The sequence below is a fragment of the Physella acuta genome, unplaced genomic scaffold (assembly GCF_028476545.2).
Source record: "Physella acuta isolate Inbredline_101_S28 unplaced genomic scaffold, ASM2847654v3 ptg001835l, whole genome shotgun sequence".
NCBI classification, from domain to species: domain Eukaryota; kingdom Metazoa; phylum Mollusca; class Gastropoda; family Physidae; genus Physella; species Physella acuta.
In genome coordinates, this window is record NW_026733344.1 from 59,205 (window position 1) to 82,676 (window position 23,472).

The 23,472-nt window shown below is 32.5% G+C and overlaps 3 protein-coding genes across 4 annotated transcripts; 1 reads left to right on the forward strand and 2 right to left on the reverse strand.

The window, feature by feature from the left end:
* Positions 1 to 49: 49 nt before the first annotated feature.
* LOC131930745 (peroxisomal targeting signal 1 receptor) lies at positions 50 to 9,098 on the reverse strand. 2 transcript variants are annotated; one of them, XM_059287345.1, is made up of 17 exons: positions 9,049 to 9,098; positions 7,601 to 7,718; positions 7,040 to 7,087; positions 6,755 to 6,790; positions 6,473 to 6,596; positions 6,051 to 6,276; positions 5,665 to 5,806; positions 4,971 to 5,096; positions 4,612 to 4,733; positions 3,922 to 3,967; positions 3,560 to 3,703; positions 3,005 to 3,075; positions 2,565 to 2,750; positions 2,233 to 2,314; positions 1,920 to 2,006; positions 1,231 to 1,388; positions 50 to 873 (listed from the first exon to the last, which is right to left on the reverse strand). In XM_059287345.1, the coding sequence occupies exons 2-17, from the start codon at positions 7,694 to 7,696 to the stop codon at positions 687 to 689; spliced, it is 1,881 nt and encodes a 626-aa protein (XP_059143328.1). In that variant the 5' UTR covers positions 7,697 to 7,718; positions 9,049 to 9,098; the 3' UTR covers positions 50 to 686. The 2 variants fall into 2 exon arrangements, with proteins under 2 accessions (XP_059143328.1, XP_059143327.1); XM_059287344.1 differs by having other exon boundaries at positions 8,965 to 9,073.
* Positions 9,099 to 10,025: 927 nt separating this feature from the next.
* Positions 10,026 to 14,758, forward strand: LOC131930743 (retinal rod rhodopsin-sensitive cGMP 3',5'-cyclic phosphodiesterase subunit delta). Its single transcript, XM_059287343.1, has 6 exons — positions 10,026 to 10,206; positions 11,604 to 11,666; positions 12,139 to 12,164; positions 12,359 to 12,484; positions 12,645 to 12,750; positions 13,016 to 14,758. Exons 1-6 carry the CDS (start codon positions 10,166 to 10,168, stop codon positions 13,095 to 13,097), a joined length of 444 nt encoding a protein of 147 aa, XP_059143326.1. The 5' UTR covers positions 10,026 to 10,165; the 3' UTR covers positions 13,098 to 14,758.
* A 1,823-nt stretch (positions 14,759 to 16,581) lies between these two features.
* LOC131930742 (N-alpha-acetyltransferase 38, NatC auxiliary subunit) lies at positions 16,582 to 20,414 on the reverse strand. Its single transcript, XM_059287342.1, has 5 exons — positions 20,364 to 20,414; positions 18,277 to 18,382; positions 17,355 to 17,426; positions 17,106 to 17,207; positions 16,582 to 16,826 (listed from the first exon to the last, which is right to left on the reverse strand). The coding sequence occupies exons 1-5, from the start codon at positions 20,379 to 20,381 to the stop codon at positions 16,702 to 16,704; spliced, it is 423 nt and encodes a 140-aa protein (XP_059143325.1). The 5' UTR covers positions 20,382 to 20,414; the 3' UTR covers positions 16,582 to 16,701.
* Between the last annotated feature and the right edge of the window lie 3,058 nt (positions 20,415 to 23,472).

A 23,472-nucleotide genomic window follows, 5' to 3' on the forward strand; every position in this document is an offset into this window, starting at 1 on the left:
TATTTTGGTGCTATGGGAAACTGAACAATGGAAAGGTTAAAGGTTTGGGTCAGAGGTCAAGGTTTACTAGTCTATTTGGTGAGGTATTTTATACTGCACTAATATGGGCATTTATTCTTTGGGAACAGAGACTACTACAGTATAACCTGTATTAACAATAACATCCATTCAGTGCTAATGTGGAGTAGTGGCTAGCATTACTCTTCCGTCTTTGAATTACTTAATTTTGCATATTTGTCTAGTCAAAGCATTAATGTTTATAATGCTAAGTGGTAAAAATTTCCAATATGTTAGTAATGTAGTCATAAAGTTAAGGCATTTTAAGTCAAAGCTTCATACAATTACATAGTAAAAATAATGATGATTCTTTGTCTTGTACATTTGTCTTTATAAGACAAGTAATTCCCTCTCCCATATACATGGTAATGTAAAAGAAATCACTCAAATATCATTCTCAAAATTCCATATAATCTCTCACTCTCGAGATCATTTAGACTAAATAACTTATTTTCACTAGTCTGAATTATTTTACCAAATTCCTTCTCCCTTCTATCACAATGTTCATTTTTCCTTTCTCTCACACAAATCTCTCTAGGAGCCACACTGTGTCTTTCACTCACACACTCACACCTTTCTCTCTCACATTCACTCACATTCTTACAGGTAGTTTGTTGATGACAAGAGGGTCAAATATCTTTTAATCGATCCAAGTCATGTTTTTCGCAGGCCTCGTACAGGTCAGTCCTGCCCAGCAGTGACAGTGCCATCCTCAACGTGCCCCAGATGTTCTCTGACATGGCAGTTGTCTGCCCTTGTGGCCCTCTGCTTTCACGCTGCATATTTAAGGCGGACACAAAATGTTCCACTGCTTCCCTGAAATACACAGTTTATAGACCATAAAGATATCATCCAAATTTTATGCCCCACAAGAACTAAACATTCGACATATAGAACAAAGAAAAAGAAAATATTGGTCCCAAATACATATAATATACAAGCCTGTATAAGGATATATATAAAACAAAATGTCCAAATTAAATAAAATGGAAGCCTCAGAGGAAAAAAGCTCAGGTAAAGATACACCTTTAGCTTTATAGATTTATAACAGACGAATGCATTTAAAGGTAATACAAGGGTGCACAGTCATAAATGAGTACACGAATCTACCACTTGGTACAACATTTGCACACAATTTTTTAGACCCGGTTTCAGCAACATGAAAAGACTGACCTGTAAGCCTGCAAGTTAACACAGGCAATGCCCAGATTGTATCTTGACCGAATGAAACCAGGCGCCAACTCTAGAGCTCTCCTGTAGGCTGCCACAGCCTCCTCGCTTCTATTACCATTGGCTAACGTTGCCCCATACTTGTTCCAGAGCAAGGCATCCTATTCCAGACAAATACATGTATCAAACTGTAGCCATGTAGCTCAATGTTAGGCTTTTGGGATTGTTTAATCATAACACAAGAATTTCTTGTAGTTGAGATTATTTTAATATTAATATTACAACACAAACCAATGCTTACGACATATACTTAAAATAAGATGGCCAGACAAAAAATCAAACAAAGACCTGTGGCAAATTTTAAAGCAACAGCCAATAGAAAAGGATATCAAGGCCCGTAAATGGGGATAGATCAGACACGTGAAGAAGAGAAAAGGAAAATATTGCAAGACATGCTATGGACTGGAATCCCCAGGGAAAAAGGAAAGTGGGCACAGATTAAGGGAGCAGCCCAAAACCGAGTTCGCTGGAAATGTGTAGTTGCAGCCCTTTGCTCCCCAGGGGCTACAAAGTAATGATGATTACAACACAAAATGATTGTACACATTTTGCACACATTTTTTATACAGCAACACAGGAGAATTTCATGTATTTGGGTTGTAAGAATGGAAGAACTACTCTGTTCCTTTTACCTGTGGTCTCACTTGTAGCGCCAAACCAAAACAGTCAACAGCTTTGTCATATTCCCCACTCAGGTTAAATAAAATACCCAGGCCGCACTGAAATAAAAACACTACAGTTACAATCAATTTCTTAAGTGTTAATACATCTAAATAAAAATTGTAGAATTAAAACAAAACATAAAAGTATAGTACGATCTTAAAAAGTAGTGCTGTGAGATGTAGCATTAAAAAATAAATTTTCGGGTATTTAATTTCTAAATTTAATGTATTGAATTTTCTTACTGTTTAAATTAAAAAAGTAGAAATAAAAATGTAACAATACTTGCACATCTGGATCAATGGTTGTTTCAGCTGAGAGTCTGGCTGCTGACAGGTACAATTCTCTGATGGCTTCATGCTCAGAGCTGGCGAGTACATGTGATTGGTCAGGTAAACAAATATATCCAAGGGTTAGTTGCTCATGAGCATTACAAATTAAATATTTTAATCACTGTCAAGTTGAATACCTTAAATTTGTTTTGCTCTAGAAAATAGATAATTGGTATGTTTATAAGTTAAAATCAAAATAATAAAAATTAATTAATTAAAATACTTTTGGATGTTCAGCAGGGTATACATATTTTTTAAAAAGGAATTGTTATAAAAAGAGCATACCTGGACATAAAGGTCAGCTCCGGGGGTTGTGTGGACAGTGGTTCTTTGATTAAATTTGAATACTGGGGATTCCGCGCTAGCCAGGACTTGAGGGCGTGACAGGCGTGCGAGCCAAAGGATTCATTTGTGTAGGAGACAGCCAGGGCCATCCAGGCTGTAAGGTTATCTGGGTCTAGGTCTATACATCTGGAATATCAAAGGTGTGTGGAAAAACATGTCAGCATGTACACATAAGTATCAACTCTTTGGCACAGAAACTATAATTTTATTTTCATATATATAGTTAAGAACAAAAACCTGGGTTTATGGAATATATTTAAGCAAACATTTAAACCAATCACTTCTCTGCTAAATATACAAATAAAATTATTTATATAATAATATAAAATTCAGATGTCATCAAAATGAAAAATAAAACAGCGGAGCAACAGATTTCTTACTTTCTAAGTGCTGCAATTGCTGCCATCTCCTGTTCATTTTCAGCTTGTGTTGTCCCCAGGTACTGCCAGGCCTATGATATAGCAGAGTAAACAATTTAAGTTGGGGAGTTGTTGGAGATCTCACACACAGAGGATATATCAGTTCTTCCCTTGCAGATGTTACTGTCTTAAACACATCAAACTATTCTTGTGAGCTTAAAAATGAGCTCAGTCCCAAATGAAAAGCCACTGACGTATCTTTGTTTTAAAAGTCTTAAACAAATACAGGCTACATGAATAGTAGCCACAGGAAAATTAAAGCAATTGACAGAGCATACAGAAAATTCAAATGCAAACTTAATGTTTGTCAAACAACTAGATTTTTAAATTTAAAAAAAATTTTAATCAAATGAAATCCACCAATAAATTAAAAACTAGTAGACTATGGGAATAGTGACACAGTCCTTAGACAATAGCCTCAACAGTTATCAATATTTGCATCAACAATATAATCAAAGCTGTCTAATATAACAAGCTGTCTTTTTTCAATTGAACCATAAGAAATCATGAGCTCACCTCTATGTGGGTAGGGGACTTTTGCACTGCTGCCTCGAACAGAAGCACAGCATTTGGGATGTCTCCTGACTCAAGTTTTTTCTTTCCCTCCTCAAAGGCATTCTCATGATCCAACAGGTAGTTATCCTTGTCAAACTCATATTCCTATTTCACATTAGTTGATGAGCAATATTTACAATTTATAACAATGTTTTTATGGTATAATAATGGGAAGACTTTGCTTTATATAAATGATTACAATTTAAGATAACAACTTAACATAACATATTATGATTATACATAGATTATAAGTCAAGTAACTTGTAAGAAACCCATAATGTTTTACTGAGTATCTATGGCGGTAAAGTAAGAAAGGAACAAACCTTAAATGCCTTTGATGATTCATACTCAGTCAACCATGGGTGACCACTACAGACAAACAATTATATCATTACTTAAAATATATGTAGCAGTATCCGAACAAAAACATTAAATACAAGGACATCCTAGAGGAACCAAATAGTTTGAAGTGCTATCAGGACAAAGAGGAGTAGCATTTCTTTTGTGTATTTTGTTGAAAAAAATGGGGTAAAAAACCCTTAGTATGTTTTATACTTATTATACTTAATATTGAAAAACTACATTTCACTATCAAAACAGCATGTGTAAGTTAAAACTGAAATGAGGAACTAAAACTGTGAAGAAAAACTTGAATACCTGCTTTAATTATTTATGTTTCGCTAGAGTATTTTAATGGCTAAATAAAATCTATGGAGTTTAATAAGCCTTTAAAACTTCTTACTAAAGATGATCTATTTTACTGTATCCCATAACTTACTCAGCTACTTTTTCCCCCCGGTTTCTGTAACTTATCCCAGAACTTACTCATCTACTATTTCCCATTGTTTCTGTTACTTATCCCAGAATTTACCTACTGTTTCCTATCATTTCTGTAAAGTGTAACTTATCCCATAACTTTAATTATCTACTGTTTCCCACTGTTTCTGTAACTTATCCCAGAACTTACTCATCAACTGTTTCCCACTGTTTCTGTTACTTATCCCAGAACTTACTCATCTACTGTTTCCCATTGCTTCTGTAACTTATCCCAGAACTCAGTGTCTGACTGGCTTTGAGCAGCCGAAGAGAACTCAGCAAATTCTTCTTCCCACTTTTCTGTTAAAGATTTTCCACCCTAGTAATGGAACATGAAAGGTATTCTTTATGTATTTACAATGAGCAACTAAAGCTATGATTTCGACCAGAATTTAATTTTTAACTACCAAATTGTTTTTCAATAATTCAAATAAACATTTTCAAAGCAGACTTTTTTTAAACTGCTTACTTATTGGTAATACTAATAGTCAAAAAAGCTAAATTATTTATCTTTTAAAAGAGTGTGTTATGTGGAGAAGCATTAAAAACAACCTACAGATGCCTGGGAGGAAGTAAAGTCTTGAACCCACTCATCTGTCAGCTGTTCTGGGGTTTTCTCTATCACTTTGTTGCCTTGAATACTGATTTCACCATCACCTATTTTCTTCACAAACTTCATGAACTGTAGGAAAAATAATGAAATAAGAATGTTGGATCCCTGTTCAAAAGATACTTGCAATACATAATTATATTGATTCAAAACAGATTTTTGATCATATTGATGTTCTTAATTTTAAGTTAGTCTTCAGTCTTTTTTTTTAGATCAACTTGATATTTTTATGAATAAATGTTTAAACTCTGCTTTAGGCAGCTCATTAATTTAAGTTATTTTAGTTTAGTATGATGGTGCCTTGGCCAGATGGTCAAGCTCTCAACTGCTAACCTAAAAGTTCTTAGAGCTGCTGGGCAGAGTGCTGACCACACTATCCATTCATATGCCAAGATCACAGAAACAGGTGAACTCTACTCCATCTGCCCTACTATGAAATGTCAGGTCAGAAAGGGTATGTTGGTACCATGCATAAAAAACCCACTGAAACAAAACTAATTGACAGACTTGTAATAACTGATCAAATAAAAGAAAAAAAAAACATATTATTACTGACAGCACAACAACTGTGCAGGTGTAAACAGAAATAAAACTGAAACAAAGAAAAAAGTTTTTGAACCACAATTGAAAGTTCTTTTACCTCACTCTCTGTGATCTGAGGGTCATCTATAGATTCCAGAAGTGCTTTGGCTGTATTTTTCAGCTCTGTTTCATCTGTTTGTTTAGTAAAATCATCCACCCATTTTGTGTCATCTAATAAATCTTTCTCAAACTCTGATGCCCTGGAATTATTATGTTAATTATTACGAATTAATTGCCATCTCCTTATTAAACCTAGACTTTTTAAATAATGAAATTAGTAGCACTGTTTATTTGGCAAATTTATGCAAGTTTGAACTTCTCTATTTTATTTGACTGCCAATTACAAAAGTGTATAGTTGGTAATCCTAAAGAAGAACAGTAACTTGGTGTATGAATAAGTCTTTTGAACTAACATATAATGATATTTTGAAACAAATTTCTCACCAAGTATGAGTGTCCAATTGGCTCAAATATTCACTGGCAAGTTTCTCATGGTCAGTACTTTCCAAATAGTCATGTGCCCATTTGACCTCTTCCCCACCACGAAGCCGACCATATTCAGCTGCCCACTGGTCACCGCTGCCTGCCATAAGCTTATCATTTACGCCTGTTGTGTGGAGAAATTCTTCTGCCCAGTTCCCTGCTGATGCCAGTTCTGCTATTCCAGGTGCTAAGAAAAAAATATCAAAGCTCATTCAAGTCAACCATGTCATCCAGATATTCTATATAGCAACAAAAAAAAAATTAAATAAAAGCGATAGCATTGTTTTAAATCATCCCTTTTGTGTTGTGGGCATCATCTCTTAAGAATATATAAATGTTTCAAAATTTAAATACCAGGTATTTTGTGAACCAACAAGGCCTACCTCTTTGTGGTGCATGTATCATTTCTGCACCTTCAATTTCTCTCATTTCTTGTAAAAGACTTCCCATGTGAAATGTTTGGGGTGCCATTGCTGTTTGGTGACTGGAGAGAAATTCTGTAGCAAGCTAAAATAATAATTTTAAAAAGATTACTGCATTCACTAACCATCTAGAATTAACAGTTTAGACCTAAATTTTGTTTTACCCAACACTGCTAAGAAGTACCATTTTCTAATGTAATATAAGTTTGGACATGTTTTATTAAACTGTAAAAGAAAATATACCTCATCTGCACTGGACTGAGGAAAGGGCCTGTGAATCTGTTAAAAATAATTTTAAAATTGACACATAACAATCAAAAAATGTAATTTAAAATTTCAGTCTTGACTTATAATTAAAAGATTGTATTTTTAAAGCTTTAACCCTTTCATCATCATTAAGCTTATTAATTCGAAAACTAGCCTTAACCTTAAACCTAATATACCCCAAACAAAGACTGATGACACACTACAGATGGATTACCATCTCTACAAAAGAAGAATTACAATGTTACAAAAAACAAAACTCACTTCATACGGCTTTGGTGGTGGTAATCTTCCTGTAGTTCCATAACCTTCCTGTGTTTATCAAAACAAATAAGTCAGTTAAGGGCAGGCTTTTATTTTAAAGTACTATTGAAGTATCCCAGTGTTTAAAACTATGAACTTTCAAATTTTATAAAATTATATTTTTAAAAAGTTGTAAAAAACATTCTTTAACCTTTTATGAGATGAATGAAAAAAAAAGCTGTTAGTTAAATACTTTAAAAAAAAACCAATCAATATTGGAATGAAGTAATGAAGAGAAGAAACATACAGTAATTATTTTTATTTCAGAGTCCCAAGCACAATAAGTGACTAAAAATAACACAACACATATATGTTTTTAGTTTGGTGCTATCAATATGTATTATATTTTATGAACTATAGTTGAGATATCTAAACCATGAATTGATATATATTATAGGCCCTGGGCCTATATCATATAATATATTATATTAATTACGCCTATAGCCCAATAGTGATTATTACGCTCTATAATAAACTATACTATATAAATAAAATAATATGGTGCAGGTAATTCAAACTCACTTGTTTTAGTCCTCTATCTTGGATGAAATGTGAAGTCAGTCTGACAAGAGAGTTTGGTCCTCCACATTCTGCCTCTACCAGTCCTCGTCCAGCCATAGCAGGCTATACACTACAGTAACTATACAGGAAGAAACAACAATCAGCACCTTAACCAAGAAATGGTACATGGTACAATACAATACTTAAGCTCAAAACTAACTTAAAAGACTTTGTCACTTAGTCTTTAGTTATTTTGATACTTGAATTAATATTTATAGTTAGGCCTACAATGCAATAAACCTCCATTTTAGCATATTTTATTCCCCGCTTCATGTTCACCTCCAGTTGAGCGTATTTTATTATAAACACAACCGAAACACACAAAAACGTTAGGAAAACACTAGATCTACTTTTTTTTATGAATGTGATTTTTAATTAGAAAAGGTGATATCAAGTGATCGTCAGCGGGAGAAAAATCCTTACACAGTCGCGGGTTCACCGTGAGTTCACATTGACTTTAATTATCAGCATACATCATAGCTGGGGCAATAGCTGTTTGAAATTGTGTTGGCCTCAGTTTGGGGGTCATTGTAAGTTCATAAATATTTATTTATAGTATCTTGCTTGGGAAATACTTGTAACAATACAAACTTAACCACCTTGCAATTGTGAGTCTTGTTTACACACTTCACTCATTGCCATGAAAATTCTAAATGACACACGAACATAGCACATTCAATATTCTAAATTTGGATTTTTCTCACATTTTGACAAAAGTAAATTATTAATTTATTCATTTGTTAAAACAAAAATACAATACAAATAAATAAATCATGTTTTCCTAATGATATTATAATAAAATACGCTCAACTGGAGGTAAACAAGAAGCGGTGAATAAAATACGCTAAAATGGAGTTTTACCCTACAATGCTATATTATTAATATTAGCCTAATCAGCCCTAATCTAATGGTTTAACTTTTATGTTATGCCCAAAAGTTTAAAATAAAACATAGATCTCTAGATAGAGTTAGAGGCGGGTAAGTGAAATTTTTGAGCAAGGGGGGGGGGGGGGAGGTGACTAAATTAGTAAATTTTCCAGGGGGGGGGGGCGGACTAGAGATCTAGTAACTAGATCTAGATCTAGTAGTTAAATACTTAGTAAAGTTAGTAGACTAGATCTAGTATTAGTAAGTTAAGTAATCTCTACTCTACAACTCTACAGACTCTACTCTACTGTAACTCTAGTCAGTAGTCTACAGTGACAGGCCCCCACCTAGAGCTAGAGTCTATTAAAAAATTAACTAAATAATATTAAATATGATAAAACTAGTTTTAAATTTAAACTGTTATTGGAATAACTGAATAACAAGTTTAGTAAACCAACCAAAAAGAGTAGACTAGATCTAAAATATAAACTCTAAACACTAGATCTAGAATCTAGATCTAGATCTATCTCTAGAATCTATACTATATCGGTTGTTGGATGAACCCTGACCCCTCCAGGACTAGTCTTACTTCTTTTTCGACGGAGATACATAGACTTCAAATATAACGAGGGTAATTTCCCCTAAACTTTTTCGCATAATATAACATTTTTTAGGCTAATAGAATCTTGTAGAAAAAAAAAATTGCGCATCAAATTAACGTAAATAACAAAGTGTCGATAATAGAGCAGGAAGTTAGTGCGTTATAAAGGAAATATTGATTAAAGTTAAAAAAAATGAATTAAACATCTAATTCAGGCAAATTGTATGCGACATCGCTTTGTCATCCAATTAAGTCGAGATCTACGTAAACAGTTTTGAAGAAATCGGTCCGGTAGAAATTATCTTTTTTTTTTTCAGAAATAGAAAATAGCGTAACGTACTATTTACGGTCACCGGAAATCTTCCAATGTTTAAAATTTCGCCCACATAACTGAACTTTCAATTTTCGATTTGCATTCCCCCCTCTCAAACTTTTGATTTGCACCCCCCCCCCCCCCCCCCGCCCAATCAACCCTTGTCGGGATTTCTCAAATTTGCTCTTAAAAGACTTTTTAACACTCGAATTAATCGTTTAATTAAGTGAAATTATCATTTTTCTCTATATATTTTGCTTTTTTTTTGCCTTGGTGTCACTCCCCCCTATATGGTGTCACCCGGTGCGGTCCGCCGCCCCCGCCCCAGGTCAGTTTCTATATTCTAATTTGATTATTTGACGCTGGTTAAACAAGGCCAACTAAAATTTTAAAATTATTACACTGTAATTTTTATCTCAATTTATCAAATTTATGACTAAAAAATACGTTGCTTGTTATACTGAACTTGATGGATGTATACTTAATTTTAACAAAAACATGTAGCTGAAATGATCGCTTCATTAATTAATGTGCTAGCCATAGACCTAGATTCTTCATCCCGTAAAAAAGCTCCAGCTCAATTGACGTCAAGCGGAAGTACAAATCTACCATATTGGATTGTTGACAGATTCTGTGGAAACCAAATTCGCATACCTCACAACTTGATTCTAGATTTATATTCTAGATCTAGAATCTACTACTGCTTGAAATTAATTAGGAGGTTTTGTGCTTTTATTTCAATATAATGCCATCAAAGCCAGAAGATATTATGAAAGGTTTTAGATTGTATCCTTTGAAACTGGGACTTTAATATTTCATTTTGGAGGCGAGCGAGTTGACGAGAATCCTTCATCATGATCATCTCATGTTGTCAATTGTTGCTGACATGGAATAAAAACGTGCTTTTTTATATTTAACAAACAAAGCGACCGTAATAATAATAAAAAAAATAAGAAACTTAAGCCAAAAATTAATTCAGAAATTTTATATTTTCAGAATCAATGCTATCAAGTTGCAAATCCAGAGAACTTGAAAATAATTTGTTGAGTTTTCAGTTTATTGAATTGAGTTTAAGGCTGTATTTCTATTTATTGATTAAATATTAAATATTGATTGGCTGTACAGGAACTCCGTGATCAATAACTATTTGTTTACAAAACTTTACAGATAAAGTTTTTTAAATGACAATGCAAATTTAAACCCCATGACCTAGTTATACTTTTTTTTCGCTTACAATGTGTACAATAAAATTTAAGGCAGCCTATCGAATAGCGGTATGCCATTGTTTATGTCGCCATTACATGTGAAAACCAAATTGTTTTTACTTTTTTAAAATTTTTATTTAGTTACCGAAAATATTAAAAACATCAAATAGATCTACATCCAATCTTAAAGTCTGAAAAAAAAACCCAGACAGACAGGATTTTATAACCATAATAATTGTAACTACCCCGTGCATGATTTTAAAATTATTTAATGGGCCTCTTGAATACTTTCTCGCTCACATCCATTGAAATTCTAGGGCTAGGGACTAGACAAGCGTACTTGAGTAGATCTATTCTAGATCTAGCTACTAGCTAATGTGTGGCCTACTGGCAGTGACACTGTTTTACTTAGATCTAGATCTAGATCATGTAGATTGTAGAATCCCAAGTTCTATCTAGTAGTAGTACTTGTATCCCTAGCAAAACAAACTCCCAGCATGGCCTCATCCACCTGGCGAGCTAGTTGCATTGAGTTAAAAACTAAGTTAAACAGAACAAAACAGCCATACTGAGTTAACACTTATGTGTTCTTATTGTGGATGTGTACCATTAGTATCAAGTGTGTAGTGTAAAGTGATTGTTTAATTCATACCCAGTAACCCACATTGATTGATGTCTCATAGTCTACATCTACATAATCTAGATACAATTAATAATTTACAAATGTTCAATCTTTTGGTTTCTTATTTTATGTACTTTAAAAAAAAAAAAGGCCAAAGCTATTGACCTTGGGGCTAAGAATTAGATTAGTTAAAGACTTTATACACTTTACTTACATTAAAATGGTAACACAGGTTGAATTACTATTATTATAGTCTTCTTAAATAAATGCAAATGTTATACAATCATATGATTATGATTTAAAATAGTTTAGGTTTCTTAGTAGTTGAGTTTATGGTTTTCTTAACATACTGAAAGAAACTGGATGAACTTACGAGATGCAGACAGTGGGAAAATACTTTGGCAGTCTAGCGATGATCTGTAAGCTAAGATTTTTCTGTTTTAAACTTAGTAAAATAAATGCTTTTATTATGCAGCATACATCACCATTATATTTCATGTCTCTGGGTCACTGTATAGGGCAGCCTGTCTTGTGTTGTGGTAGAGTATGCAGAAACCTGAATGAATGTAACCCATTGGTTGATAAGTTGGTCTTCTGAAAGATACTTAACCTTTTGTTGGGGAAAGTAAATTTAATAGCTATGAATTTTCGCATTTTTTTGGGGAAAGTAAATTTGATGGCTTTAAATATTATGGTGTCCCACATTCTCTTCAAGTGTTAATACTAGTAGTAGCAGATAAGCACTTTTTTCAGCTAGTCATTAAGCTGTCTAGTAGTTAAGTCATTACAGTTCTCTTGAGATTCAATTATAATATTCACCCCTTTGTAATTTTACTTTAAATAACATCATATTATAATGCAATAACATTTTAAAATTTTTCATTTTGTAAGATCTGTTCCTGAAAAAGAGCATGAAGGTATGTACTCAAATATTACTAACCAAAATTACTTACAATAAACAATGTTATACTTAATTTAAAATAATTAGGCCTATAATTTATAAAATGTCATTAGTTTAATAAAAAATGTGCTCCAGCTTTTAAGCTTTTTATCATAATGTGAAAAACAATATTATCACCCTACTATTTGAAATTTTTTTTTTAATTTACAGCTCGTGTGCCCAAAAAAATTTTGAAGTGTCGGGCTGTTTCAAGGGAAATAAATTTTTCATCTAAAGAACCAATGGACAAATTCCGACTAGAACAGAGAGTTTTATTTAAAGGAAAATGTTTGGAAGGTAAAGTAGTGAATTCTAACTACCATGTATTTTAATTATAATTTCATTTAAGCTATTTAAATTTGGTGATTGATACTTATACATTATTATTAACAGAGTTTTTCAATTTTAAGTTATTTTTTTAAACTGACCCCTAACTTCTTTTTTTCCATGTTTTAAGAATGGTTCTTTGAGTTTGGGTTTGTGATTCCTGGATCAACAAACACATGGCAGTCTTTGATAGAAGCTGCTCCAGAGGGCCAGATGATGCCAGCTAATGTTTTAAAGTAAATTTTTATAAATGTTTTGTTTTTTAAATTAGTATTCAGGATTAACAGGGCTTTTTGTTGTTAAAGGTTTGTTTAACAAATAATGCGACTCCGCACTTGACCAAAGGAGATATAATGTATTATATGAACTAGTTGAGGTGCTTTTTCAGAATCCACATTTCTTAAGTCATTAAAAATTTTAAATATTTTTGTGTTGTAAAAATATAATCCTTACAATTCTTTTTCAAGAACTTACCTTTGTATATATTTTATAAAATTTCAGTGGTCACGTTGTTATAGAGACAAGATTTTTTGATGGAGACATGGTGGTCAGTGTGTCCAAAGTCAGAATTTTCTATGTCTGAACTGCAATAATTTTATAATCTCCCAACCCTGTCATCATCTCAAGCATGTCTAGACCACACAAATACCTGATTCTGAAGTGCTACAGATGAACACTATCAAATGAGAACTCTTGTTGGAACTCTTCAAGGGTCTTGATGATAGACAAGGATTTCATCAAGCAGTTAAATAAAGTTTTTTTTTGTCATTATGGGTAATTATTATAGAGAACACTGTTTGCGTTTTCACTTATTATATATAGACTTCTTTTATTATTCATATTTTTATAATTAGGGCAATGAATGCTGTCTATAAGTGTTTTCTTTTTTACTTTGAGGTAAAGTCTGATGCTGTACCTTTTAAACCGTTTATCTTTTTTATGTATAGCATGTATAAAAATATTTTAATGGTTGGTCATTAAAGATATATTACTTTATAGAGCATATACAAAGATAAACCACCTCAATGGGGTCATTAGAAGTCCAAGAAAATGCTGTGATTTAACATGTTGCAATTAATCAGTTTTAATTATGCTGTAAAATGTATTTTTAGCAAGGAAGTAGATACCGTCAAAAAGGAAATTATTTAGATACATTAATCTTTCTTGATCTGTGGAGGCCAGATACACTAGAGCATTCCAATACTTATTCTTACTACTTGAAATATTGTTCAAATGTTGGCATTTCTGTATAGAAGTATATTCAATTTTTTCATGTGTAATGGAGATAGATAAGTGATGCAAGCAAGGTTTGCATGTAGTTATTTTTTATAACAATAATGCAAATTAAGAAAATTCTAACAAAAAATATGAAGACAGGTATAACATTATTGTCCTCATAGGAAAATGGTGGTATAATGTATCAACCGTTATTGCCTCCATTATTTAGAGCAGTCATATTGTGTTGGTAGCAAGCATGGTCATGTGTGAATGAAAGTAAAGAAAAAAAGGATGTTTTTAATTTATTTTTTAAAATCAAAGATTTATATTCTTCTAGCATTTGAAAGAATTGTACATTTTTAAAATCTTAAATCCTCCTTTGCAACCCTACTTGATATAGTGCTTTGTTGTAGTCATGCTGCTTAAGTAAAATTCAGACCATATCACATTGTATTCAGTAAGCCTAAATGTAATGTAACATTATGTTGTAATGGTAATACTTTACATATTGCTAATCAAACCAGTTATTATGAAAGTGAAAACCCAGATTAATGTTGCATGTGGCTGGTGATATGATTTGATGTTTAGCAAAAAATAACATTTGAACATATAAATAAAGCCTAGTAGTATCATTCGTTGGTTAACAAGCTATACCTTTTAGAGTTAGCAAATTAACTTAATACAAAAAGCTTTTGGTTTCATGTTCAAACATGTTTTGTCAGTGTGGCTTTATTATATATTTTTTATAGATCAGTAGTAATTCACAAGCTTGAGACTGTTGAAAACATGAATTTACTTATAAGATATAGATCTATTTGAAATATTTTGAAGTAGAAAACTTGTTAAACATGTAATTTTGTGATAATGTTGTACATATTTATCTTTGTTTTGTTAACACTTTCTTTCAGCTTTTGGTAATAAAATTAGGTGTATTGTTTCACTCCGTACTGCCTGATCTCTTTGCAATGACACAAACCAAAATGACCAAACTATATTTTTGTGTTGCTTGGTTAGCTGCTGTCTAAAATTAAACTGTTTAAAATTTGTAAAAAATACTGCCTGATTTTTAATTTTGTGGCCAGAGGTAAAAAAAAAATTGTTTTTCAACACATCTATAAATTTGTTATAAAAATAATTAAAAGTAAAAGATTTTAATTGATATGGTTCTATGGAAATACTAATTTTACATGATAAAAAGATATGTTGATTGTATAAAACTGGTTAAATATCTTTTATGTTGCATGAATAACAATGTGATGTCTAGTCATGCAACTTAAAATAACTGAAAGATTGGAAGTATGATATGAAGCAAAACTGTATAAACAATAACAAATTACTTGTAACCATTTTTTTCCCAAAGCACTTTATATATGTATATTTATTAGTACCTGATCTTTGTTTCACCTCACCTTGTAATGACTTGAATGATGATAAAAATCAAACAAGCTTTTAGGTATTTATGTTAATAGACATACTACCACCACACCCACCTTTACCAACAATTTTCATTCCTATATGAGATTCCGTCCATTGTTAGGTTTTATTTGAATGCACATTTTTAAAACTATTTTAATCAAAAGCATGTTATTTTTTAAAATTGTTAATTTATTTGTCAGATTACTTTTTTTAAAAATGAACTTAATCGTAGTATGTATATTTGTTTCAAGATGCTCAATTAACATTCCTTCTGTCTTGTCATATGAGTTTAGTTTTATTATCAGTAAGAAGCATTTTAACTAAGCAGTTTTTCAAATCTTTATGTATAATTTTGGTTTTCTAAAAAAGTATTATTTTACTACAGGTCTCAAAAATTGATCACTACTAAGTATTACTGTAACAGTTTTTTTTTGTGTATGAGGTTTCCAGTTGTTTTAAAATGCGTTATTTACCTTAAAGAATACTTATATTACATTTTTAGCTAATATTTTCTGACGCGCTGCCTCAGAATGTTTGCATCTCAGTAAACTCACTGACTAGTGTAATTATTTCACATCTTTTCATGTTCTACTTTTTACTCGGTAACTATTTTAGTTTTGATGCTGGATGTTTCACCTCAGTTTTGATGTAGCATCTAACATTTTGTTTATGAAAACAAGTTTGATCATTATGTAATATACTAAGATGTCTGTTGTGGACAATAAATTGATGTGTATCTTTTAATAATTCTTCTATTTGTATGTGTAAACTGTTTACATTTTATCATTTGAGTGTGTTAATTGCTTATCCGGTACTTCTAGTAATGTTAATACTTATCCATTTTACTACCCTTAAGAGATGTAAGTTTCAAATAGCTACTTTAATCAGTTACCCATAATTTCATTTTAAATACATATTCTTAAAGTAAAATACTAGCAGGTACCTTAAACTATTCTTTTAAAAAAAAAATCAAATCACATTTTTACTTTCATGTATATTTATTAATTAAGCATAAGCATAATTCACTTTGTACAATATTAACTTTTAACTTAAAATATAGTAGATTCAAATAATCAAACTATTTTCACATCAGAATAATTTACAATGGACTACATGATAAATAAATTAACAAAAAAAACCAAACATCTGGTACTTGCTTATCATCCAAAGCATGAAAAAAATGAGAGACACAAAGAAGTTAGAGATAATAATCAATGTATGTTGAAAATCTCAGACATACCAAGTCTATTAGTTTACTAAACCATAAACTAAATTAAGTAAACCCAAAAAAGTGATGCTTAAACAAGCTTTTTTTGGGATGATGCTCCACCTGTCCCATTATTATGGCAAACTATAATTTTTAAATGATAAGAAGCGTGTGTATCTACAAAAATATTGGACAACCAATGGTATACACTATGAGAGAACCTAGCTTCAAAGTAATTATAATAATAAACATCTTTATTAGATCTCAAAAAAATTGAGAACTCTGTATATGTTTGTACAACTAATTTTGTCTGGTAATGAAATTAAGTTTCTAAACACAACTTGTATCATGATGGTTCCTGGACAATAGAATCTTTGCTTATACTTCTCTCACTCTCTGATAATAAGCTGCTATCTAATCCACTACTTGTTGTTTCATTGCTGTTGTTTCTAGTTGGACAGTCCGATTCATCTGAATGAGAGAAAGATAAAGTGATAAGCAATTCAAGTATAAATAGTATTAAAAAAATGGAGTTAATATATGAGCTATATATTTCATTTGATTTTTTTAAAATAAAAGAAAAATCTCATTACACATTCTGATAGTGTCCATAAAAAATTAATAAAACAGTTATACAAAATTCAGTCCAGTGTCAACAAACTATTAAAAATGAACCAAGAAAGCAATCAGAGAGGCTAACTAGATCTATATTTCAGTTTCCAAGTTTTCTATGGAAATAAAATAACTTACTCTCATCTACAGGTAAGGACTCATCAATTTCAATGCTCACAACATGTTTTCCTGGAATCATGGCTAAACCTAGGATCCTGGGGTCCTCCCTTGGTTCTGAATCTGAGAATTTCCAATCAAATCATTCTTTAAATTATATTTATAACAACTACCATTATGGAAGTGCAAAAAATATCACTGATCATGCTTCTAACATTAATGTACTGTAAGCTAATATTGTAGCCACGTTAAAACTCAAAAAGTAATTACCTGGGGATTTCAGGTATTCCTCACAAGAGCCCATTATAATATTACAATCACAGTCAGTGCATAAGAATGTACCTGAAACAAAAAACTGGTTTGTAAACTTTCTTTTATTTAAATTCACAAAACTGGAGAAAATAGAAATTTTTGGTTTAGCTCTGCCCCAGTTTCACTCTTAAAAGAAATGTGAATTGAAAGTATGACAGTATGCTCTTATAAAGAGAACCATAGTTAACCGATCATACTGATAGGCTTTATTCAATACATTATTGAAAATTATTGGATAGACAGGATAAAATGTTTGCCATTACTCAACACCCACTGTTTCCTTCCTTCTTTTTTTTTGGTTGGCTTAGGCTATGGTCACCATAGGTGCAACTATTACTATAACCTGACGTGTTTGATGTAAGGATTGTCAACGGGAGTTCGCTAACGAAGAGTATTGTTAAGTGCCCCATCTCAGAGTATGATTGAGTGCAGAGAACAGTGTCAGTAGAAAGTGAGGTATGGAGTGACACAGTGTACAGACTTTTGACGTATAGGTTAATGTTCATGGTTTTTTTGAAAAGAGTAATTATTCATCAAGAAATAAAGTGTTGTAATCTCGAACCTGCAGTCAGAGTGTGATTCTTTATATTAGTTGGATATGTCAGTGCCAAATGAGGTGTCCACAGCCTAGCAGATAAATTCCTAAGCAGTGGACGAATACAAGCACGACATGGGGTTATACACCAGTCACATTTGGGTGCTGCAAAAGGGGCTTGAATGTAACCTAACAAAGAACACATGTCTGACGCACACACACATGAGTGTAGTGTTAATACACACATTTCTGCTAGAATTCTGCTATGCTTAGGTAAGTATTGAGTTTAAAGAAATAGTAATAATCAGAATAAAAAGTCTAAAAAATATAAACAAACATAAATACCAATAAGGGTGCGCCCATCAGTCATTTTTATCCTCATACTTTTATTCAACCATAACTCTAGCCTGTGTTTGCCGGCTTTTCTGTCATCACAGTTGCCACTCCCTTTCTAAAAATGATTAATAGCAAAATTTTATATAAATAAACTGAGGAATCTTGGATACATGTAATATATTAAAGGTCAAATGGACAGGATATTAAAATAGATTTTAAAAAAATATTTTAGCCTTAACGTATGACTAGAACTCTTCACTAGATATACTATAACTGTACTATGATCTCTCAACCAGTGACCACACAGTACATAGGTCTATAGTTTTCTTAGAAGAATAAGGCTAAAAGGGTAATTTGGTCCCATTGACCAGCTATAAAAGAATATTTTGCGCCTTATCCACAGCTATTAAGGTCAATGTGTTTTGCATCTTCTTCCGGCCACACCAGGGAAGAAGTATTGGTAATCTATAGTTTTAGGTAAGTAAAATTTGCCAAGACTAGTAATGTGAAAAAAGTTGACTCTTTAAATTTTAGTAATTATTTCACATTTTAGGAGGACATATGTTTTGAAAGTTAAAAAAGTGTTTGAAATTTCATTAATGTAGGCCTACTTGTTTTTAAACAATTTTATTACAATTTTTCAGTAAAAAATAAAGACTAGCAATGTTTTCATCAGATGCAACCAACCTCAATTACTTTAGCAGACATCTAAGTTTTTTTTTTTGGTAAAATTATAGTTAGTGATTCAGGGGAAACCACTCTAACTTACAAATGGCAGATGTAAACAACTTACAAATGGCGGTAATCTATCGTTTTGGGTACGTAAAATCGCCCACGACTTGTAATGTGAAACCAGGTGACTCCTTAAATTTTAATAATTATTTCACATTTTGAGGAGGATTTACGTTTTTTAAAATACAAAAATGTTTCCTTGTTTCATTTATGTACCTGTTTTTAAACAATTGAATTAAAACTTTACCGTAATAAATGAAGACTAGCGATGTTTCCAACAGATGCAACCATGCTCTTTTACTATAGCAGCCATCTTGTTTAAGTTTTATTTTTATAAGTTTTTAGCGCGAGATTCAGGGGGAAGCCACTCTATTTTACAAATGGCTGCTGTTTATATAGCAAATCTTGCTCTCAGACACTGCTGTTTAAAGTTAATTTCTGGCCTATATCGATATATTTAGCCATTTATTTAGGTTTATTATTCATTTATCTATTATAATTGACACAAACATATGACAATAAACTTCTATTAAAGCCTTGACAATGAGGTAACGTTTTCGTACATTAATAGCCGCGGGCGATTTTACGTACCCAAAACGATAGATTACCCAAATGGCAGATGTTTACTGCTGTTTTTTTGGCCTAATTTCTGGCCTATAGGCCTATTGATATATTATATTTAGACATCGATTTTGGTTTATTATTCAGTTATCTCTAATATTTGACACAAATATATTGCAATATAATTCTATTGCATTGCCTTAACAATGAGGCAACTTTTTCACACATTACTCTGCCGATTTTACGCACCAAAAATGAATTAATGATAGATTACCGAAGTATTTTCTGAGTAGTCATTTAAAGAAAAAAAGAACAACTTAAAAACTTTTCAGACATAGAACAGTCAATCTGGATCAACTACCAACCAATTGATCTGCTTTTGTAGGTTAAATTGAAAATAAATTCAATTGCCCTAAGCCCTAAATTTTATTATTGGTGTTTGGTCAACATTATCTAATGAAATGGTCGAAGCTTACTTAGAGAAATTTACATTTACCTAAATATTACTAATGGATTCTATCAATATTACAATAGGCCTAATATTGAATCATTTAATGACTTAATGTGAACAGTTTGGATCTCAGTTTTTCGTTATCGACAATAGGTGTAGTACGGCTAGAGGTTGTTAGAAGAACTATTTACTAGACGTTGTATTTTTAATTGAAATGATTTGTGCAATTGATTTGAGAGTAGCAAAAGGGGAATTTGTGTCAGCCAAATATCTTAAACATTCATCTAGGAAATTTTAACAGAAGGGCATACACAGCTTATAAGATGTCGTTGACTATTTTATTGTACCGTACCATAGAGTCGCCAGCCATCCTGTTGAATGTTTACAAGGTTAATTTAAAAACAATGTTGATTTTTCGAAACGGACTAAACTTAGGATAATAGTAAAAAACTTGACATAACAAAGCAGAAAAACAATATATATATATATATATATATATATATATATATATATATATATATATATATATATATATATATATATATATATATATATATATATATATATATATATATATATATATATATATATATATATACTAGCGTACCAGATCCCCGCGCGTTGCCGCGGGGATAGAAGAAAGTTTGACGAAATATATTAGGATTTCACCAACGCTTTATCAATTATAATTATATGTTCTTAGACGCGTGACCTACTTGTCTAAAACCTTGAGTGTACATTAATTAATATGGTAGAACACACTTCGGTGAGCGCCTCTGTGTAAGAGCGTAGAGGGGCGCTCTCATGCCCCCCCCCCCCCCCCACGATTTCACTACCGCATAGGCGCGGCGTACTACCCCTGGCTCCTTAAAACTAACAGGCGTCATCGGCCAAATAGCATCCTGTTAATAAAGATGCAAATTTCGTCATTCGCTAAAGTGACACAAATGATCAGGATTTTTTCTTTAACACGTAAAAAAATTATTTGACATGTTTTAAGTATCAGTGTGACTGATGCAATATGCTAGCGTTACTAATGGTCTATTATTAGATGCTCGATCTCAATTTCTGACTGGATTGTCTAATAATATATGCTTATTGCATCATTCGCAAAGTGACGAAACTCTACAGTAGGCTCCTCATATTAAAATGTTATTTTTTCATCTTTCGCAAGGTGATGAAACTGTACAGAAGGATTTCCTCGCGTTACAAAGTTATTTTTAGAAGCCTGTTGTAGTTTTACCGCTGAATATAGTAGTACTCCTTACTCGCAATGCAGGACGCTCGATTAACGGATGTCAAGTGCCAACATAGTCGCTCTAAAACTCTGGGCGTGTATTGACGAAAGTTGTACCCTATATGTCGCCGCCCATAAGAAACTTTAGTTTTCTTTTTCGCAGAAATATTCTCGGAAGTATTCCCATCTACTCCCTAAAGTTTCATGGTACTCGGATGAACCGCAACCGAGTTTTATTTTTTATAAACCGTGTATAGAGAAAAAAAATCGCTCCCACCCCCACCCCGGGGACGCCGCCCTTGCAATATTAAACAATATTTTTTTGCAGAACCCTACCATTGAGTGATCTAATCATCTCCCCAAACTTTCATGGTACACGGATGAACGGTGCGAAACAGAAATTTTATAAACCGTATATAGAGAAAAATCGCAGCCTCCCGTGGTGCCGCCCTTGCGAAATTAAAAATGATTTTTACAGAACCTTTCCCTAGAGTTTTATAATGAACTCCCCAAAGTTTTATGCCTATCGGATAAACGGTGTCACTGCAATTCACTTTTATTATTTTTATATACCGTAAATAGAGAAAAATCGGACCCTCCCGTGGCGCCGCCCTTGCGAAATTAAATATTTTTTTTACAGAACCCTTCCCTAGAGTGTTATAATGAACTCCCCAAAGTCTCACGACTATCGGATGAACGATGTCAAAACAAAATCGACTTTTATTTTTATATACCGTATATAAAGAAAAAACAAATTGCGCCCTGCCGGGGCGCCACCCCGGCGAATTTGAAATTTTCTTTTCGCAGAAACCTCCCTAGGAATATTCTCAACAACTTCCCAAAGTTTCATGCCTATCGGATGAACGGTGTCACCACAATTCACTTTTATTATTTTTATATACCATATATAGAGGAAAATCGCACCCTCCAGTGGCGCCGCCCTTGCGAAATTAAAAATTATTTTTTTACAGAACCCTTCATTTGAGTGTTATTATGAACTCCCCAAAGTCTAATGGCTATCAGATGAACGATGTCAAACCAAAATTGACTTTTTATTTTTATATACCGTATATAGAGAAAAACAAATCGCGCCCTGCCGGGGCGCCACCCCTGCGAATTTGAAATTTTTTTTTCCGCAGAAACCTCCCCAGGAATATTCTCAACAACTTCCCAAAGTTTCATGGCGATGTGATGAGAGAGGTAGTAATGCATAAAGGACAAACACACACACACACAAACACACATACATTGCTTTTTATATATATAGATAGATATAAAATGTATAATATAATAAAAAAGGAGGTAATCCCTTAGTTTAGCGTCGGAAATTATCGGGTAATGTTTGTTGAGTTTCGGTAACTAGAGTTACGGTAAACCATGGTTTATTTGACCATTGAAATATAAATAAATTGAAAGTCGATTGTAGTAAATTAATGTTTTAATTTTTTAAGTTTAATCGACTAAAGGAAACAATAATAAATATAATAGTAGATTTAAATTAGTAGATCTAAAAATTAAAAAAAAACATATATTAATATAAATAATGAAGTCAAATGTAATAATTTAATGTTTTTGGCTTGCAGCGGATTAGCGATCATTAATTAATTAGATCTAGATCTAGCTAGATATCTAGCTGCTAGACCAAGTAAAAAAATCTAGATTACGAAAATAGTAAAAATGATTACAAAATGTAAAAATGATTACAAAAATAAATCTATCCAAAATTTAAACATTCTGTATAAAAATAAAAGATGACGCCAAATAAAGTATGGTTTACAGTACTCCCGGTGAATTCCGGAAGTGTGTGACAGACTTTGGCATTGTTTTACTGTTTTTTACTGCTATACGATTCCGGAATAATAACCGACGCTAAACTAAGGGATTACCAAAAAGGATTTAAGTTCAGTGTTTCTTCCAGACTTTTTTCTCCGGGGGGGGGGGCACTTGAAATCTTCGGGGGGGGGCGGTAAACTTTCTTCGGGGGGGGGGGCGGACACTGTTAAAAGTATATATTTTCTATATAAATTATATAAATTTCATTTCGTTCGGGGGGGCGGTAAAAAATTTTCGGGGGGGGGGGGCTTCGCCCCCCCGAAGAGATGCCTGGAAGAAACTCTGTTTAAGTTGCACACGAGTTACCCGATAGGCCTAACTTTGATAAATTGTCCTTTTAGAAGTTAACTAGCCGTCGTTAGGCCTACCCGTTAGACGTGAATTATAGGCC

Bases quoted from the DNA above. Each gene is read 5' to 3' on its own strand.
- LOC131930742 (XM_059287342.1), bottom strand. The intron at 17,427-18,276 runs GTATTTATGTTT...TTTTTGTTTCAG, and splicing joins TGATGGGCGCACCCTTATTG to GTACATTCTTATGCACTGAC. The intron at 16,827-17,105 runs GTAAGTTATTTT...TCTCTCATTCAG, and splicing joins GTCCTTACCTGTAGATGAGA to ATGAATCGGACTGTCCAACT.
- LOC131930743 (XM_059287343.1), top strand. From the start codon at position 10,166: ATGCCATCAAAGCCAGAAGATATTATGAAAGGTTTTAGATT. The intron at 10,207-11,603 runs GTATCCTTTGAA...ACATACTGAAAG, and splicing joins ATTATGAAAGGTTTTAGATT to AAACTGGATGAACTTACGAG. The intron at 12,165-12,358 runs GTATGTACTCAA...TTTAATTTACAG, and splicing joins TCCTGAAAAAGAGCATGAAG to CTCGTGTGCCCAAAAAAATT.
- LOC131930745 (XM_059287345.1), bottom strand. From the start codon at position 7,696: ATGGCTGGACGAGGACTGGTAGAGGCAGAATGTGGAGGACCAAACTCT. The intron at 2,751-3,004 runs GTAAGAAATCTG...TTGATATTCCAG, and splicing joins GCAATTGCAGCACTTAGAAA to ATGTATAGACCTAGACCCAG. The intron at 874-1,230 runs GTCAGTCTTTTC...TGTGTATTTCAG, and splicing joins GTTAACTTGCAGGCTTACAG to GGAAGCAGTGGAACATTTTG.